Source organism: Opisthocomus hoazin, chromosome 4 (genome assembly GCF_030867145.1).
Source record: "Opisthocomus hoazin isolate bOpiHoa1 chromosome 4, bOpiHoa1.hap1, whole genome shotgun sequence".
Classification (NCBI taxonomy): Eukaryota; Metazoa; Chordata; class Aves; order Opisthocomiformes; family Opisthocomidae; genus Opisthocomus; species Opisthocomus hoazin.
In genome coordinates this window covers 44,958,521-44,977,594 of record NC_134417.1, presented here as the reverse complement: position 1 = coordinate 44,977,594, position 19,074 = coordinate 44,958,521, and the positions used below count along the sequence as shown (strand labels likewise).

Below are 19,074 nucleotides of genomic sequence, written 5' to 3'. Positions count from 1 at the left end.
GCCGGGCCCGCCGAGCCGGCCACCGCACCGCCCCCTGCCGGCCGGCCGGGGAGAGAAACGCGCCCGGGCAGGGTTCGTTTATATACAACGGCTTTATTTTTTTTTTTCCTTTTTTAAAAAAAACGCTGGAGTATGAGAGCGCAGACGTACGGGGCGGAGTAAGGAAGGCAGAAAGCCCCGCCCGCCCGGGAGGAGCCCAGAGGCAGCCTGAGCAACAGTTTGTAAACCCAGAACGTGGCAACAACCACCGCCAGCCACCACCACTCCACAGGAGACAACAGCGCTGTGCTCCAAGACAAACCCCGCTAGCTGACTAGTAATCCTTGCTAGTTGCTGCTGATCTCTTCTATTGTTTGTCTACGGGAAGAATAAAACAACCCTCCCCAGTTAAAGGTCGGGTTTTTCCAACAGAACAGTGCTGCAAAATATAGAAGGAAATCAATCTGCGGGATTAGGCAATTTTTAAATTCCTAGATAAGCTGGGGGAAAATTTTCACAAGCTCCCTAGCTATCCCACCCTCTACATGACACGTGTCTCTCTTTGTTCCCTTTCTTCCCGTCACTTGTGGGCAAAAAGTAGTACTGTACTGTAGAACGATAGTAAGAAAAAAAAAGCTAAACAGACAAGTATCTGATACTGGTATGTAAATCAATGGCTTTTGTTCCACTAATAAAAGTTCCTGTTACAAGTGCCACTAAATGAACTTGCTCTACTCCTAAAATGTTCTGCATATTTTCAGATCTTGTTTCTTAACATTTCTAACTTCTGTTTGATAAGAAGATGCTTGCAAAACACTTAGAAAGAATCTCCTACGATGCTAATAGAGAAGTCTGCTGTAAGTTTATACTGGGGGGGGGAAAGAATACAAAGCGAAAAGATATTTATAGGGCTATTTACAAGTCTATTACTAAATTCACATTCATGCTTTATTGAACAAACTTCAATATGAAAATTATTTTTAATCAACCCAGTAAAAAACCCCTATGCTTAGCTAAAAAAAAAAAATCACAAAGAAATTGTGCTTTTTAAAATTTGGCTCTGGTGGAAAATGTAGCATTTCAGAAGAGGTAGGAACCTAAATAAAAGCACAAAAGGAAACAAAAAATCTAGGTGTGTTCCCTGCGAGAAAGCTTGTCCTTGGCAAGGTACAAAACTTTTAAGGAAGTATCTTCCAGCACCTATGAAACTCTGTTTCTGAACAATTATAGGAAGGTGTTCAATATGTCATTGAAAGCTGCCCACATAGTTGGAATAAAATTCTTCACTAAAAATTATTACCAGCAAAAAATCCAGGAACTAAAATACTTGACTTTTGCTGTGGTCCCAGAATAACGAAGTCTGACAACTGGCTTTTGCTTATTCTGTACACTTTAAGAATATGGCTCTGCAGTTTCATTCATATCATTATAGCTGATCATGATGTCTGTATGTGTCACTTTTTTTTGATTCTTTCAAAAAAGCATTTTCAACTCGTAGTTTTTCAGTCTCCTATAAAACAGAAAAAAGATGGGTGTATTAATGAAATTATACTCACTTCTTTCATATTTCTAAATCAGTGGTATCTACTTATTAGATACCACTTACTACTTATTAGTGGTATCTACGCTTGTTCAGGTGTTTTATACACTATGTACTTGCGGACCTGCCATGACCTGCACAACTGTGTAAAAGCAGATGTATCCATTACTCTCCAACAGAAGAGCAAGAATTTTAGTTTTTGTTCTCAAAGCCTAGCTGTCTTCTATGTCAGGCCATTACTTCATCTGTATTCTACTCTGCAACTTACCTCAGTAAGTTTAGCGTAATCTTTCTTCAGTTTCACAAGATACCGAATCTTCTGGTTCAGGTTTTGATGACCAAGTAACTTCCCATTCTCCTCAGCAAGAGTGTCAACTTGCTTCCTCAGCGCGTCCATTTCCTGTAATTAATAAACACATTGTGTACCTCTTAACTGTAGCCCCTCCTTCTCTTTTCAGAAGAAACAGCTTCTTTAGAACTATCAACATACTAACATTCACATTTTACTGTAACATATGATGCAAGAGTTGGTTCATTCGGGAAATCTGTATTTGTCTTATGTCTCCTTAGGTACCACATTAGATCCCTCTAAAGGGGAAAGAAAAAAAAAAAAGCACTGTTTGATTCTTATTATGAATGGCAACAGTGAATTCTGTACCCAAAGTTCAACTACTGCAGGACACAGCATTACAAATACAACTAAACTGCAAGACAAAACATTTAATGAGCAACCAAAGACTGCCTCTGAAATTCAGAATATTGTCCAGTTAGCAACAGCTTTGCCTCTGCTGAATAAGATTCTACTGTAAAGACAACAAAAAAATTATACGTATATAACCTTTCCAATTCTGTCTCTCTCTTCATACGTTTCCTCCAGTTTTGATCTAATTTCTTCTTTTTCGTGAAATGCTTTCATCTCCAAAGCTCTTGTTCGTTCCATCTCCAGCGTCATTTCAAGACAAGTATTCTCTTTGATTTTGAGGGTATTTTTGGTCTCTTCTAATCTGCCAATATAAAAGAATCACAAAATACTAAAACCCAATACAAATGGCACACCACTGAACTACTAAATCAGCCTTGGCCACGGAGGCAGGCTCCTTTAAAAGTATCCTTTTGAGACAATGTATTTTCCCTAGAAGTCAGTGCTAAGAGAAGGAAAAATTTCATTCTGCTTCACAGCGCTTGTGTTTGATGCTGTCTCTTAACTAGGCAGCGTTTTGGAGTTGCTCTTCTTTTTGGGAAGTATGCTGTTTCCCATCCAGGACATACAACTCCACTCAAAGAAAACAGGAGCTTCACCTACAAGAACACTTAGAAGTTATTCATCTAAGGCATGTAAATTTGGCAGATGAACTCCGCTGCTCTTAAGGTTTCCCTTAAATTGCTTGTTTGTATATGGCTTTTCCCTAATGGTCTTGTTGCTCAGAGGCATCTCTGAACAGCTCAGAGATGGTCTGAGCTTCTTTGGCCTGGTAACAGAAGGACCACCGCTTTAGACAGATGTCTGCTGAAAAGGTTTTAATTCTGTCAGGCTCACAGAATATTAAACCATGCTGTCAAACTCAGCAGCCTGTCTACTGATCTGTGCTTTAGCAATTTTGCATGCCTATTCAAATGTTGCATAAATTAAAATATCTTTGTCGTCATTTTTATTTCACTGAAGCCTGGTGTTAAAGACCTACTGTATGAAAACACTATTCATTTGCTGCATTTGTCAAGACATTTTCTTGATCACAAAAGAATATTTTTCCTCTTTGTACATTATTTGTTTGTATGAGACATTGTATGTAGCACTGCTATAAAGCTCGGGACCAGACAGGTACGAAAAACCAATGCATCGAATAGCGAAATAACCCCTAACCAAGACTAGGGTTCCTGGAAAACTTAATATAAATTAGTTTTGAAATGACCACATGCAAAAAACTATCTTCATCCTTAAAAGAATTTACTTACATAGAAAGCATTCCATTAAATGTGAATAACTCAAATATTAGGAGATTCGGCCACTATGAATCCTGAAGCAATACAGATTAGGAAAAGAATAGTAGGAGCAATGTTTTCAGCAACTACTAATTCAGTATTTTATTTCTTGAGTACTGTCCAAGGTGCAAAACACTTGAATTTTGAGAACTACTCGCACAATAGTGCAAACACAATCTGGGACTCCTCTAATAAACAATTTTCATTATTCAAGTTGAAGCACAAAAATTTAAACAAATAGCATAAGAAAAGCAAATACTTAGATTAAATTTAAGATTGTTTATGATATTAATAAAGAAATGAACAGTATTTATCTTCAATTTGAAAAGGAATGTGCTTAGAACTCACTGCATATGAAAGAATTCAACAAATAAACAATTAAAAACATCCCTTCCAATTTAAGTTTTCTGAGGTTCCACCTATTTCAGAGTATTGTTCTGATAAAATGCTACCCTTTTATAAAATGTAGTAATAGGTGCTACTACCACCTACTGATGAGAAAGAGTAAAAACTCAATGCATCTTGCAGGTGTGTAAACAACATTCCCAAATTACATCTTTTATAGTTTCAGATCTTGGACTTCTATTGCTTAAGTATACCTTTTTGGTATTAATGAGTTTAATATGAGTCTCCAGTTCAATGAACAATATTTAAACTTACTCTGCTTTGATTTTCAGCATCTCTTCCATTGCTTTATTCTGTAACAGTTCAAAAATATTAGTTACATTCTTAATGTTTAATAGACAGATATCTAAATTTGTCACTTAATTGATGCTAGGTATTTAATTCCAGATCCTACCAAAATCATCCCACTGCCCAGTAACTCACATCTCTAATATTCACTATAAGTTCATCTCTTTGCTATATGCACATAATTCCAGTTTCATGCCAGCACAAATGACCCACAGCAACATCTCTCTGCCCATTCAAACACAGTAGAGCTCTAAGGGGGTTCTTCTGTCTGGGAGATCCATGGCAACCTCCGCTGCAACATTAACCTCCCTCTGCCAGAGCCTTGACATCAGCAAGTGACAGACTCTTCACTTTCCAACTCTGTGGTGATGAGTCAGGATTTAGTGATCTGAACCTGGTTTTGCTTATTGTGCAACCTGACACTCAGTTCATCAGTGTTAGATCAAGACAGAGACCTTAGGAGGTAAGTATCAGGCCGTGTCTGTTAGAATTTGCTAGAAATCAGTGTTTATTTCACTGCCATGAAATGGAAGAAAACACAGGAATACTTCACAGCAGGGAAACAGCAACTGACATGAGAAGGGTAATATACCTTGGCGAGTCGTTCTTCAGCAATCTCCTCCTCTTTCTCTTTGAGGACTGACTGGATGTCAGGATGTTTATGATCACTAGGAAATCCAAAAATTAGGTAAGTTCTCACAAACGGAGGAAACCAGTTATAAAAAAAATCTTACCCAGATTAAACCAGTAAATGTGTGTAGCTGTCTTGACATGTTTGTACTCACAATGCTAAATATCATGAAACAACTCTGGAAGGTTTTAAACTTTTATATTCCAAAACCATCACATTTTCCTTTGTCAGACTATAGAGAAGCTAGTGTTTTAATGAAAATATTTAAAAATGTAATAACTATGCAACTGTACGTTATACAGCTTTGAGACTGAGGTAAATGTGTTATTAGTTCATGATGTTCACATGGATACAGACTGCAGAAAGCAACTCCTTGCTGCAAGATTGTTGCTCAGCGGTCTTGCCAAATTAAGAAGGTAAATGATTTTTGTATTCAGAAGACTTGGGAACTTTTAATTTTTGTTAGCTTTTAATAAACATGAGATTGGATGGAAGCAAGCAAGCACCACAGAATTAAAATAACCCCCAAACCAACACACCATTGGGATCACTTCATTCTTGTCATGTGCCACAAGGGAAGAACTTCATTGCTTAACAGTTACTGTAATTTGATGCAATTATAAAAGATAGCTATTTTCAGTAACTTACAGTGTTTTTCAACATACCTAGCTAGGGTGATTTATTTTTCATACCTGGTATGAACAGCCTCAGTCCGAGAGAGCAATTATGTGTATGTGAGAGTGGGTTTTCTGTTAATGTTAATTAAATGTGAGCTTAAAAAGTCTAACAGCTTCTGAGAACTAAAACAAAAATAACATATTTTCCTGGTTAAATTTTGGCACCACCTGAGAACTGAAAAAAAATCAGCTCCCCTTATCCACCCATGGGACAGGACACCACCCACTTGCAAAATCCACCCAAATTCATCCCCCTTATAAACGGTTGGACAAAATTGCAACATACTTTGTTTAGTTATTCTCAGTGGATACTTACATGACCTTTAAATCCTTGAAGTTTAGAATCATTGGTTATGCCTGAACCTTTCGAATTCCAGTACTAGTCAGCCTGTACCAGCTCCAGAGTAGAGAGCCAAGCCTGCTAAGTTTAGCGTTACAGAGGTGAAGGCTCACCTTTCCTGCACATCTTGCTCTTCCCTGCCCTAACACTAAATAGTGAAAGCAGACACTTGATCTCATTTTGTATTCGCAAACATCCTCCAATGCAGTCCAAGATGTCACATCTCATTACTTTGTCATATGTGACCACCAATGATCAAATTGTCTCGCGCTCTAACACTGGGCTACACAAAAGGTAACTACCACCTGCTGCGGCTGTCAGCTGCTCCCATAATGTATTAGGCATGTGTCTGCTGTGAATGCCCCCACCTGAGATACCTAAACCTGATTTTTCAGAGAGCAGGCAACTTACTATTAGCTTTCAGTATATTCAGACCACAACTCCTATCAACTAACAGCAGCTTGGAATTGTTAATGCGTATCCGAGTTATATCCCAAGGTCACAACTCAGGAATCCACCAAGCAAGGAACACAAAAGTAATGGTTTTCTGTGAAAAACTGGGTCCAAGTAACCTACTCCATAAACCGTGTGAAAACCAAAGCCACAGAATCTAGTTTTCCACAGCAAGGTAACCACTTCCTGTTTTTCTGTGATTCCCATTTCAATTCCCAACACACTTTCAAATGTCTGCGGCAAGCTAAGCAGAAGGACCTAGAGACATCATCATCATTCATTATCCCACCTTGTGCACAGAATGTTTTCCACAAATGAATCCCTTCATAACTGAAGATTACTGTATAATACATACAACGCAAGGACAAATTGGAGTTGCACAGACACCTGCCATTGCGGCATCTTCTAATCAGAATACCTAATTTTGCAACTTTAATACTGTTCTTTTACATTAAATACTTATCTTACCAAAAAGTCAGTTCTAAAACTGACAACACTGATACATCAAACACAGATAAAGGTTGCAGAAAATATATTTTTTAATACATTTAATAGGCAAAAAGAGTAAACTTGTACCTAGCATTAAGCTACTGTTTACTAAATTGCCCCTTAAAAATTAAATGTCATTAAGTATCAACAGAATTATTTGATGCCAGTTAAGATTTCTTTTCACAAGATGTAAACCAGCAAAATCATTTATTTCTTTACAAAATTGAATACAAAGAAAAAACAAAAAAGGTAAGCTACAAAACAAAGTATTTTTTGTCCATAATTAAACTGTACAGATTACAGTTCAAACCAAATTTCAGGATACCTCCAACCTGAGGTCTATACCAGTATACCATCTTTTCAGACAAAGTTCATTCCTTACCCTCAAAAACACAAGATGGAGAACTGGTTCCATTTATGTCTACGTTAAAACTTGTGTCGAATTCATTTGGACATTTCCTATCCACTGAATCCATAACTGCACAAGTGATATGGCAATACATAAGACACAGAAATGGCTATGCATGTAATTACATTCAATTTCCATTTCCTTTATAAAACTTTGTTGTATTTAAAAATTTGTGATTTAAATGCAATAAAGTTTACAAGCCACGATACAATTTTCATAGAAAAGGCTGAATCAATCTCTAATTATACAAACAATATGTAGTATTATATTTCAAATAAAAGCTGTTAATGTATCTTACTTAATTGCTTCAAGTTAAGACAGGTTTTTCTTGTTTTATTTTACCTGTTCTTGCTTAGTCTCTGAGCTTCTACAAGGCTCTGTAAATTCCTGTTGTTCTCCACCAATATCTGCATTTCCAGACGCAAGTTCTCCAACTCATTTAATTGTTCCTAACCAAGTGAAATTTGAAACATTTTATTTTAAGGCTAAATTGCAATTCCTGTTTTCATTTCCAGTTGAACATATTTTTGAGTAAAATAGAAGACAAAAACCTATTTCTCAGAAAACAAGCACAGTTCTCTGGCAAAGATCTGTATCACCCTTCCATTTACAGTTTCATTAGAAACTTGATTTAGAATAAGTCAGAATAGTTTCATCAGCAAAAATGATGTTATTATTTGATATTCATGAACACGAAACAATTCAGTCCATAGGAAAATGAAATATATGGACATTTCAAGCAAGTTGTCACCATTTGTTAGCAGCCCAGGTAAAGAGAAGACCAAGAACTGCCTTCTTGCTTTAACGGACAGACTACTAAGCAGAGCTCATTAAAAATCTGAACTCTGTATTCTGTCTTATTTTAACCTTACAAATTGCCTGTAGAGATTAACTCATAGTACCTTCAGTCTTAGAATTTCATTATTTTTAGCTCTTCGTTCTTCATTCAGTTCACGTACAAGGTGCTCCAGATTTATTGCAGAAGCCCTCCGATCAGCTATTTCTTGCTCATGAGTTTCCAAGAGCTTTACCAAATTCACATCAAAATTGGGGGGAGTTTTTGGACACTGGCAAGTTGAGAGAGACAAAAAACACAAACTGTTGGTAAAGAACTGGTTCCCTTACGTATTGATTACATGTTTTAATACTTAATTGGAAACATACATTAATAAATTCCTGTCAGATAAATCATCAATAATACATTTAAGTTACAAACAAGGTTAATGGGATTTGACCAGTCTCAGTGCATTGTCATTTCTGGTCCCAGTAAATGCTGTAAAGTTAATTAGTCCTGAATTTTAACATTTGTAACAATGAAAATGTTTCTCTACGGAATGCCGTACCTGAGGAAATGTTACTGAAGACGAGTCCACAAAACAGTCTATTTGCTTCATTTTTAGCTCATATTCATTCTTCCTCTTCTCCAGCTCTTCTGTCATTTTGTCCATCTATTAGAAACCCCAATTAGAACTAAATTAGCTCATGATACACACAAAATATTAAAGAAAACAGCAGCCAGATCTCTATTTTGAGCAAGTTTAAGTACACCACAAGTTATTTTAGATTACCTTAGACTTCACTTTCATAACTGTTTTGTGTATTTACCTAATAACTGTTAATCATTCAATAGCTGCATGTAACAAGCATTTTTTGAAAGCATATATACACTACATACTGTATACTATGTAATTTATCTGACTGAATTTTGTTCTTGTTACTATTTGACTTTTTCTGCCTTGGTAACACAATCTACCTTTCAAAGGGCTTGCTAGCACAGAAAGAAAACTATAATGAACTTTGTTGGTCAAAGTTTTACTGGTCAAAACACGATTTGATACAAAGAAAGATTTTACTGGTATAGATTTAATCAGTTTCTTCAAAAAGAATATGCTAACATGACAAAAGGACTCTTCTATCCAGAATAACTTACCCTTATTACAAGTTTTCGCCAATACAAATATATTACATAGCACTACGACAGTTGTGACAACTAGAGCTAAAATTTGGACAGAGGCTTAACATAGCTGTTTGGTCTGTGAAAGCTCCAAGTAACTCTCAGACTACATAATTTATAGAGCTCAACAGTTATCTTCATTACATAACAGTATTGTTTGTGGATAAGTGTTACAGAGAGGAAAAAGTAATTTCCTAGCTTACACTGCTTATCACCACAGGTCGCTCTGTTATTATAGGTACTGATAATTTTACTTTGCTTTCAGAGTAAACATTTTCGTGATCTCTGCACACCATTTCCAAAGTATTTAAAAGTTACGTAGTCTTTGGTCAGCAGCTTTTGAACTACTACTTTGCTTTTACAGGACGGAGCCTTGCCCTTCACCAAGAGTACTGCGTACAGGATGCTCTAAAATTGCAAGTAAAACCTTTTCCAGAAGCTACAGTTGACCACAGCTCCCTCCCATGGAGCTAATTATCAGAAGAATTTCCTTATTTTACCTGTTCTCTGAGTTCCTGGATTAGAACTTCTTTGTTTTCTATGTCTTCCTGAGCACACTGAAGCAATGAATCATGTTTCTTAGAGGCTTCTGTCAGTCTTATCAGCTCTTCAGTGGTATGATGCAAGTCTTCACACAGAAGTTCTCTCTATTTTAAATCATTGGATAAGTAAAAAAAGAAATGTTAAAGTTATTACTCTAAAGCAGTTTCACATGTTTTGTCATTGTCAAGAAGACTGCTAGCAGCTACAAGAATCTCCCTTTTGCCTTAATTTTTTCATCATGAATTGTAGCAAGCATTCATCTATAAATATCTTATTTTAGCATGTTTTCCATATCCATTGTCTTGGCTGCAGAACAAAAATGAGAACTTTCCCACAGTATAGTTACAGTTAGATACTTGTGGGAGATATTTGGAATCAACCGCTGTTTTAAAATATAATGCATACTTAGATACAATTCTTTACATAAGAAATCAGAAAAGGATGTATAGACTTTAATCCATGCTGAATTAATGATTACAGCTTTTTTAGCACACTGCTATTCTGTAGGTACCTCTGGATTTATTCTAGGGTCTAGACTCCCATCTTACCTGATAGGGCATCATACCTAGATGTGTTAAACTAGAAGGATAAACAGTACTTAGTATTTTAAATGCCACCTTGGATTAGTTCTTCTTGTCCAGTCAAGAAAGCATGAAGGAAATCAGTAACTGACGTACAAAGTTGAAGGAGAAACACTATGATTTTATCAGGAGCCAGACACACCCAAGGAGAACACTGTAATAAGAACTGGTACTTCAGTTTGTTTTTTTTTTAAAAAAAAACAAAAAAACAAAAAAACAAAAAAAAAAAAACCCCAAAAAAACCACAAAGAGAAGTGATCCATTTGGCAGGCAACTGAGTTTTAGGTTCCAGAATGTCAAATTTAGATATGATTATTAATGAAGACAGTCTGTTTATTAAACATAGTGGAAATATATTTAAGAATGGCTTTTTGAGAAGCAAACATTACTCTGGAAGACTTAATTGGTGCTATGTGATTGGATTAAGCATATCTAATGTGACAGATGATCTTGTAGAAATTACTTGTAAGGAGAGGCTAGTGGTTCTGAGTGATGGACACGTTCACCAAAATAATGGTGAGAGCAGTAACAAGAAAGAGTTAAAAAAGAAAGACACAATTTTAAAAAGCAAAATTGCAGTTGAATCAATGTGTCCTAAATCTGTTTCCAGCAGGTGGAGCTTTTAGTTAAAATTATGAGTACAGAAAAGATGTTACCAAATGTAGTAGCAGTGGGGAAAGAGATAATGTTAAATATACTATATTCTTCTACCTATTTTAATTTCTCAGCTGCATCATCTAATGCTGCCATTAAATTCAGCTGATGATTCCTTAGTGGCCTTAACGAAATTAAACCAGGCTTTCAGCATAGGTTTTTATGAAGTAGCTTATAAAATATTTATGTCAAGTAATGTGATAATTTAACAGAATTTGTCAGGTATCACATGAAAAATTCCTTTAAGAACAGCTTAACTAGCTGTAGTGTGAACTAAAATGAAGTTAAGCTTTATACAAGTATTTTAAGCAAAACCACATCCAATTGGTCTGTTGAACAAATAATCATAATGTAACAACAGTAATGTTTTTACCTCAATGTTATCGGCTATTTGTCTTCTCTCCAAGGCTTCCCTCAGTTCTTCAATCTTCTTTTCCTGATCCTTTATGATTACTTTGCTTTCTTCTTTTGCAGTCAGAACAAGATTATACTTGCACTATCAAAAGTATTAAGTTAAATTTTAGAACGTTTTAGGAAAACATGTTATCAAAGAAAGTTGGTAAACATAATACAAATAAATATAGATCACAAATTTTATGATAATTACAAATGCTTAAAATCTCAGTGTGAATGACTAAAATCACAATGATGTATCATAGTTGCTGAATTTGTACAGACTATTTTATTAGAAATCAGTTGTCAGAACAACAGAAAAAGATTATTAATTTAATATGTATTAGCCACCACAATACATACCAACCACCAAACCCTTTATTAAAAACAGATATCCATATGCAAAAAAATGTCTCATCAACATTTTGTCTGTAGGACCTTTTGAATTCATAGTTCATACATATACATTATCTAACGCATTCTGTGAGTTGCTTTATCAGTTTGCAAGCCAGACCTATATTAATAAAGATGGATCATATTTATTCATAGTTATTCAAATACATAGTTTTAGTTCTTTTATACTTGTTTTCAGACATAGAACATAGTAATATCAGCAACATAAAAATTCACTCCCTCAAAAATGAATTTACAATTCAGCTTCAATTGTTGAAGTCTGAAATTGCCAATTTCTGAGAAAATCTAAATGTGGCTGTCAGCTAAGGGTAGTTTACAAGATGTGAATAGGTCCCTTTAGAGACACTGCTCTTTACCCACCACGTGGAGAGAGTTCAGTTTTCAAGACAGCCTTAGGCATAAAATGTTCAGAAGACTTCAACATGTCAAAACAAAGAAGTTTCCTTCTAAAACGCTACAGCAAGTTATGCTGTTTGAGACCCATGATAAGACATGTCATTGCCTTCCATTTCTGAAAAACTATATACCATGTCCTTCAAAATGACAGAACATACATTCATATCCTCGAGCTCTCTTGTCAGCCCATCTATGGACTCAGTTTTATCATTAACTGAAGACCTCAGCTCCTGGATCTGTCTCATCAAGTCAGTTACAACCTCCTGCAACATAAAAAAAGTTAATCCTGATGCATTATATATATATATTTTTAAATATATTTTATTACTGGACTTTCTTTGGTGTATAATTCGTCAATCCAAAATTTCAAACAATCATTTGAAAATGAGGCCTCAATATGCTAATGTAAAGGAGTAATAGGAAATTTGTTGTTAAATCATTGGCTTTTGTTCTAAGCACTTACATAAAGAATTAAATAACCTGCTGCATTGATTAGAAGATTAGCCCTCTGATTTAGTCTCAGGCTATGATGGGTTTCTAGCAGAATAGAAGTAGTATAGTTTAAGTTCGTTTGTAACAGAAAAAGACACATTCAAGAAACACCACTGCACTGACAATACCAGATTCTTCTGACTTTATACATGTCAAATTTTTGGTTTTATCAAGACTTATCATTGCATTATGCTGGATAGTAAATGCACTATGTGATTTCTTATGCCTTTTACATACAGCATAAATGCTTGTACTATGGGAACTTTTGCTATTTAAGCTTTCAAAACACTACAGCAGTCTCTGTTAATAAAATCAAAGGACTTTTATGTGAAAAGATACCCACAGTCACATTCTTGCATCATCTTTCTTACCTCTTCTATTAGCCCATTACAACATAGCACTGACTGGAAGTCCCTAGTAATCATCAGGAGAATTATGCATCGTTTATACATTCAATGTTTTTTCCAGTAGAGAGCTTTACCTTGATTTTTGTTTTGTTTTGTTTAGCATTCAGTTATCTTGTGTTTTCTCTGATTGTGTATCAGTTTCCCACCACCCTGCAAACTCCATGCCAGTAAAAGGTAGGATTTATCTTACCTAGATCCTCAGCCAGGATTGCCTAGAAGCACAGAGTTACTAAGTATCACAGAAAGGCTTTGGGCTTTCAACTCTAGTACAGAACACAGTTATCCAGAGAACTGGGCATCAGTAATAGAAATAACCCCAAACCTTATCTGTGTCATTTGTCTTCTTCAAAGAAACAATAATCTCTTCAGCAGCAGCCAGCTCCTGTTCCAATTTCTGCAGTTTTGCTTCCTAGAAGGAATAATTGTGAAGGAGAAACTTAGTTACTTTTGAAGTATGTTTTGTAAAGCATAAAGCCATGTAAAAAATGGAAGGAACTATGTTGTTTACTTTGCCAGAATAATTAAGTGGTAGCTTAACAAAACAATCTGAAACTTGAAAACTCTACATTTATTTTGCTGGTAATCAACAAAGCAGTCAGTTCACCAATAAAATTACCATTAATGCACAAGTAAATCCATGAACTCGATTTTAGACACTAAATTTTGCTGTTGTACCTGCTGCTCACACCGCGTCACCATTTCAGAGGATGATTTCTCTACCTGTACTTTTTCAAGTACTTTCAAGAGCTCTCTGGAAAATAAAACATATTCCTAGTGAGAAATATAATCAGAATATAAGAGAGCTTTAACAAGAATCAAGTTATAGAAGTTTATTCTTATTTGCACTTCCTTTTTTTTTGAAGAGTTCTTTAGCTATGACCTTCTCAGTGCTATACAAAGGACTAGTAGTTTAGTGACTAGTCATACGCTGCTATCAGTAGTGGAACTTTATCTTTGACATGAAGAACTATACTTGCAATGAAAACACATTTGTCATGTTAATTGAAATACATTAAAATGAAGTGTTTTTCTAAGTTGTATGAAATAAAAAAACACCACTATGTAATTATCTCCACCCAGCTGGGGAAAAAAACCTCTACAAACCGGATCCCCATCTGAATACAAAACCTAAGCATAGGACAAAATCAACGAAGTCAGATGAAAATAAACTCCACTGCTAATTAAAACTTACTTTGAATTGTTTTCTTTATCTTCTTGTAATTGTAATGTTAGTTTTTCATTGTGTTCTTTTTCTGTCTTCAAGAGTTTCAAAAGGTTCTAGAATATCAAAATATATGCTGTTATAACAAGTTACAGTATAAGATCTTTAGAATAATTTAAACCAAAATAAAAATCTATACAAGCTCCTAAGATGACTGAACACTCCCCTCCCCACCCCCCCTCAAAACAGAAATAGGAAGATCTTTGCTTTTGAAGTTGTCCAGGACAAAGCTAAACTCTTATTCATATTAAGCAATCAGCTCTTTTCACCTGCCATTGATAATAATTTCTTATAGCTATAATGTTCCTCAATATCCAAGGCAAGAGAAATCAGAATTTTCAACTATAGATTAATTTGGAAGAAATTTTCAAATTCTAATCAGCAGTTCAAGATATTAGACTGTAAGGAATTTAAAATAATAATTTTTTTATGTGTCAGTATTCCTTTAAACACTAAAAGGAACAGGTACAGGAAATTTGCTGAGCTGGCACAGTTTACGCTGCAGAAAAGCAGGCGAAATCATTTGCAAAAGCCCTTGAGCAACCTTACTGCTGTTTTGCAGTCACTGCAGTCTGATAGGCTTTCAAGGACAGCATCAACTAAATTGCAGGACAGTGATCCACCACAAAAAGCCATAGATCATTTTAACAATATCATATCCACTATGAAAATTTTTAAGAAACTGCTTTGTAAAGATAGAATAGTGCTAGCTACAACTAGCTTGCTTAAGATGAAAGGTCACCAGCATTTTGATGTCAGGATTCTTTTCCAAAACAGTTTCTTATTCCTTTACTAATTAACTCATCTCCTTCAACATTTCCAGAGCAATTTCTTCAGCCAAAAACGCTACTGCTTCATCATGCTATTGGATATTTCTTGTAGCCTGTGGCTGCAAAAATCTTGCACTAAGTTTTAAAAAAGATTCTGACTACGTCTTCCAAGTGAAATCACCAGGAAACCTATTATTACTATGGAATCTATTATCAATAATACAATAATAGGAATTCAACAATCTGGTTATGTAGCTATAACAAAGTCCTTTAAAAGCCTTGACTGTCTTACACAAAGCTCAGTTTTCATTGCGTCTGCTTCTTGTTTTCTGTCCTCAAGTTGTTGCTTCAGTTGATCTGTCTCAAACTTCGCTACTTCCTGCAAGTTGTCATAGTCATCCTGCAGGCTTGCTTTTTCTTCAAGAATCTTTTCATGTTCTAGCCTTTATTAAAAAAACCAAACAAACCCACAATATTAAGGGTTTGTTTCATTATAAAAATACTCTGCAACTGTATTTTATGATCTTCAGATAATATACAAGGTAGTTATTTTAGAAAGAAGTGACTGACTTAGATGGTAACTTTTTTTTTTTAAAACTCAGAAATCCCAAATTTATGAAGGGCACAGGAAATTTAAGTGGCATTGGCAGAGAAGGCAGAGTACTCTTTCTGATCCCCTCCGAACTGTTGCCCTGAAAACTTACTTCACTTGATCTTTCAAAAAAGTGAAAAGCAAGGAGGAGTAAATGAGCTGCTAGACATGTGTTATAAATCATGTTATTAATGGAGAGTCTATAGAAAGAATATCCTCCAAATAGTACTTCTGCTAATACAGAAGGCATCAATGAAACCCCAATATTTAATTTCAATTCCAAATTCCCAGTCTCAAAACGCATCACTCGAAAAATAACTTCTGCTAAGACGTGACCTGCTGTAATGCAAGAACATAGTTAAGCTTTGCAGGGAAAAAAAAAAAGGCAACCCACAAAACTAATACCCAACAAAACATAAAACAACAACAAAAAAACCCAAAACAACTAAGTTGCACTAATGATTAAAAATTTCACTAATTTTCATCTCCCAGTAATAATGGCCATTATTGCATACAATAATGCAATATTTCACACTTTTCACACTTCAACAGTCAAACACCTGGTTATTTTTATGATTTCTTTCTGCTTGTATTTTTAGAGCAGCATCATTATGTCACCTGCTTCACGTGACCAGACTGAGAAGCAACAGTTAATTTTTAAGACTAAATTAAAAAAAAAACACAACCCAAACAAACTATGTCTGTTCAGCCACTTAACTTCTGGAGATCAGTGGGTTTATAGGTATATCCTACTTAATGGGAAAATGCTATAGCAAACCAAAATTAAGGAATACTCGTTTTATTTTCTTTCTGCTAATTTCACCATTTCGTCCCTCATGGCATTGAAATAGGCATGGAAAGAACTGAGCAAAAAAGTAAGCAAGGGACATAAACACAAAATAACAACTTTAAATAGGAGATATAAAGTGCAAGTTCACATGCAGAAAAAAAGAACGAAATCACTGGATGCATCCAGAAGGGAGGTTAAAGCATTTTACCAAGCTGCCAACATACCTGACGCTGTCCAGCTGGAACTGTACATCCATATGTCTAGCAGAAAGCTGACTCATTTCTTTCTCCTGCTTTTCCCTAAATGCACTATATTCCAGTTTTACAGCAGACAGCTCCTTGTCTGCAGACTGCAGGACAATGCGCAAGTCATAGACTTCACTTTTCAATACTGTCAAAAACCAAACAAATATTTTACACATTATTTGGAAAACTGTGCTAGATACAGAACATGTAACACTACAGAATGTCTTGGCAAAGTCTCACAAAACTTTGCACACTTTCAGTGGAATTAACCTGGAAGGCCATACACAAAAAGGATTTGTAAATGGAAAAGGTCAATGAAACATTGACTTTAAGAACTAAACAGTACAGGCGGAATCAAGAACATTCCAGGCAACATCACTGGATTTCCACCAACCAATGGAGGATTCTCTCTTTATTTTTAGTTAATATATTCTTTTTAAAATACTATATTCTGTGCTCCCTTCACATTCAGAGTGAACAGAGAACAATTTTGAATATTGCATATTGTGCAAGACTGGGCAGAGAAAAGCTATTCTGCAAGTATTAGAGGAAAAAAAGGATTAAAAAAAAAAAAATCAAACCTGTATGACTAAAACCCCAAATAGTTACTCAAGCATGTGCTATTGTTGTTTCAAAACATTAAGACATCTCAAAACTTCATATGGAGTTTCAGTGTTACATAGACTTACTATCAGTCTTGCTTTGACTGTCTTGAAGTTGCTTTTCAAGAGATTTTATCTGTTCAAGGAGCTCCTGGCGCTCTTTACTCCAGTCATTCCTTTCGGATGAAAGAAGCTTAAGAAGAGAAGTAAAATTTTTAAATGGAAGGAAATGTGGGAGTGGCTAAGTCAGAGCTGTAACAGTAATGTAATAATGTATTAGATCATTTCATCAGCTGATTATAAATACAAGATGCATTTTTCTTTGAATTCCAGTTTTGGGGAATCTGAAATCCATAGAAGTCCAAGAAAATATGTTTCAATAAAACTGAAGACACCGCCTTATCTAAAAAGTTCATTTAAAAGCAACCCACAGCTTAGGAGCTGAGATCTACTTCAGAACAGAGCTATCAGAAATAATAGTGATCTGGGAAGAATACAGGTCTTATTTTCTTTTCTACGTTTTTATTCTTCAAATCTAGCAATTAAGGAAGACTTGCAAATATTTTATAGAGTAAGGATGTTTCAGTTCAGTTCCAGCTGAGGCAAGCAGTATTTTCAGCATTCCAGGGTCTAAAATTTCCTTGTGACTATTGCCGTTTTCCAGAAATCATGAAGTTGGCCAAAACCAAACACAGGCAACTTGAGTGTCTATTTGCTTATATTTAAGATCAGACAGGATCAGAATCACAACATATAAAGCAAAAAAATCCCAAACCTGCAGTATTACATTAAATGAAGTCCTTGTCTTCCTGCACAGCCCCGAGGAACATAAATTTTTCAAAAGGCAAAAACACAAGTAACACTGCAGACCTCACTAGACAACACAGTGGTATGAGTGTGGTAGATACCACCTTGTCATATATACACATACTCCCATATAGCCCTGTATTATATTGTTCTCTCACCTCCTGTATTTGTGCAGAATGATGTTCCAGTTTATTAATATGCTGCTGGAGTTTTATATTCTTGCTTTCCTCTTCATCCAGCTTTCTCTGCATTGTGCTCAGTTGCTCCTGCGACACAATAGACACTTTAGAGCACCCATCTTCCAGTTATTCTCACCTGCCATATGGCAGTCTGTGCATATCAAATATAAAAATGTCAACTACTTTCTTTTTTTATGACCTGAACCAACAGAAAACAGAACATTCAAAAATAAACTGGTATCTTAAGTAGCCGATTTCTCCTGTTGCTAACTAAACTGCCAGAACACAAGAAATCCGTTGGGGAATACAAGAACCGAATCCAATAAACATAGTTTTCAGACACACGTTTATCGTGGAGAAATAAGGCTTTAAAAAGAAGTTATTCAAAATATACACCAGCGAAATTCTTTGCAGGATCTCTGCGCTGTGGTAAGCACCAAAGAGGGGTTTTGGCTGTCATGCCAGTGTTTTACATGCACTGAAGTTAGTTTCAGCTTCTAGAGAGTAGTTCAGATAACTTTGTAGTACTCTTCTATGTGATAAAAAAAATCTTCCCTGCCCTTTAGGAAAGATACAAGACAATCAAGGTAATGGTGGACAAGCATTATTTGGCAGGCTTCTTCAAATAATGCAGTATTATATGTTAACCTTGGGTATTGTTCCAAATGTAGCAGTCACCAGAGACTTATAAAGGAGTATCCTCAGAAAAAAGTTATCAGGCTAAAACAGTAAAAGTTTAAAAGTCCTGTATATCTTAAACTACTTTCGATATTCAACTCCCAAACCCCTTTCAGTATTTTCATTGTAAATCTTCTTAAGTACAATGTATAATTAGAGAACTG

General features: G+C 35.4%; 1 protein-coding gene across 1 annotated transcript in view; it reads right to left on the bottom strand.

Moving 5' to 3' along the window:
• Nucleotides 1-1,043: 1,043 nt before the first annotated feature.
• KIF15 (kinesin family member 15) overlaps nt 1,044-19,074 on the bottom strand; it is a 37,331-nt gene continuing 19,300 nt past the window's right edge. The window contains exons 18-35 of the mRNA XM_075417892.1: nt 18,212-18,319; nt 17,334-17,439; nt 16,624-16,789; nt 15,310-15,460; nt 14,218-14,303; nt 13,701-13,776; nt 13,348-13,434; nt 12,285-12,389; nt 11,297-11,419; nt 9,646-9,792; nt 8,535-8,639; nt 8,094-8,258; nt 7,534-7,640; nt 4,785-4,860; nt 4,160-4,197; nt 2,358-2,523; nt 1,788-1,919; nt 1,044-1,489 (exon numbers count right to left, since the gene is read on the bottom strand). Of these exons, the coding sequence (XP_075274007.1) occupies nt 1,406-1,489; nt 1,788-1,919; nt 2,358-2,523; nt 4,160-4,197; nt 4,785-4,860; nt 7,534-7,640; nt 8,094-8,258; nt 8,535-8,639; nt 9,646-9,792; nt 11,297-11,419; nt 12,285-12,389; nt 13,348-13,434; nt 13,701-13,776; nt 14,218-14,303; nt 15,310-15,460; nt 16,624-16,789; nt 17,334-17,439; nt 18,212-18,319 (2,028 nt within the window). The 3' untranslated portion in view covers nt 1,044-1,405. The remainder of the gene's footprint in view (nt 1,490-1,787; nt 1,920-2,357; nt 2,524-4,159; nt 4,198-4,784; nt 4,861-7,533; nt 7,641-8,093; nt 8,259-8,534; nt 8,640-9,645; nt 9,793-11,296; nt 11,420-12,284; nt 12,390-13,347; nt 13,435-13,700; nt 13,777-14,217; nt 14,304-15,309; nt 15,461-16,623; nt 16,790-17,333; nt 17,440-18,211; nt 18,320-19,074) is intronic.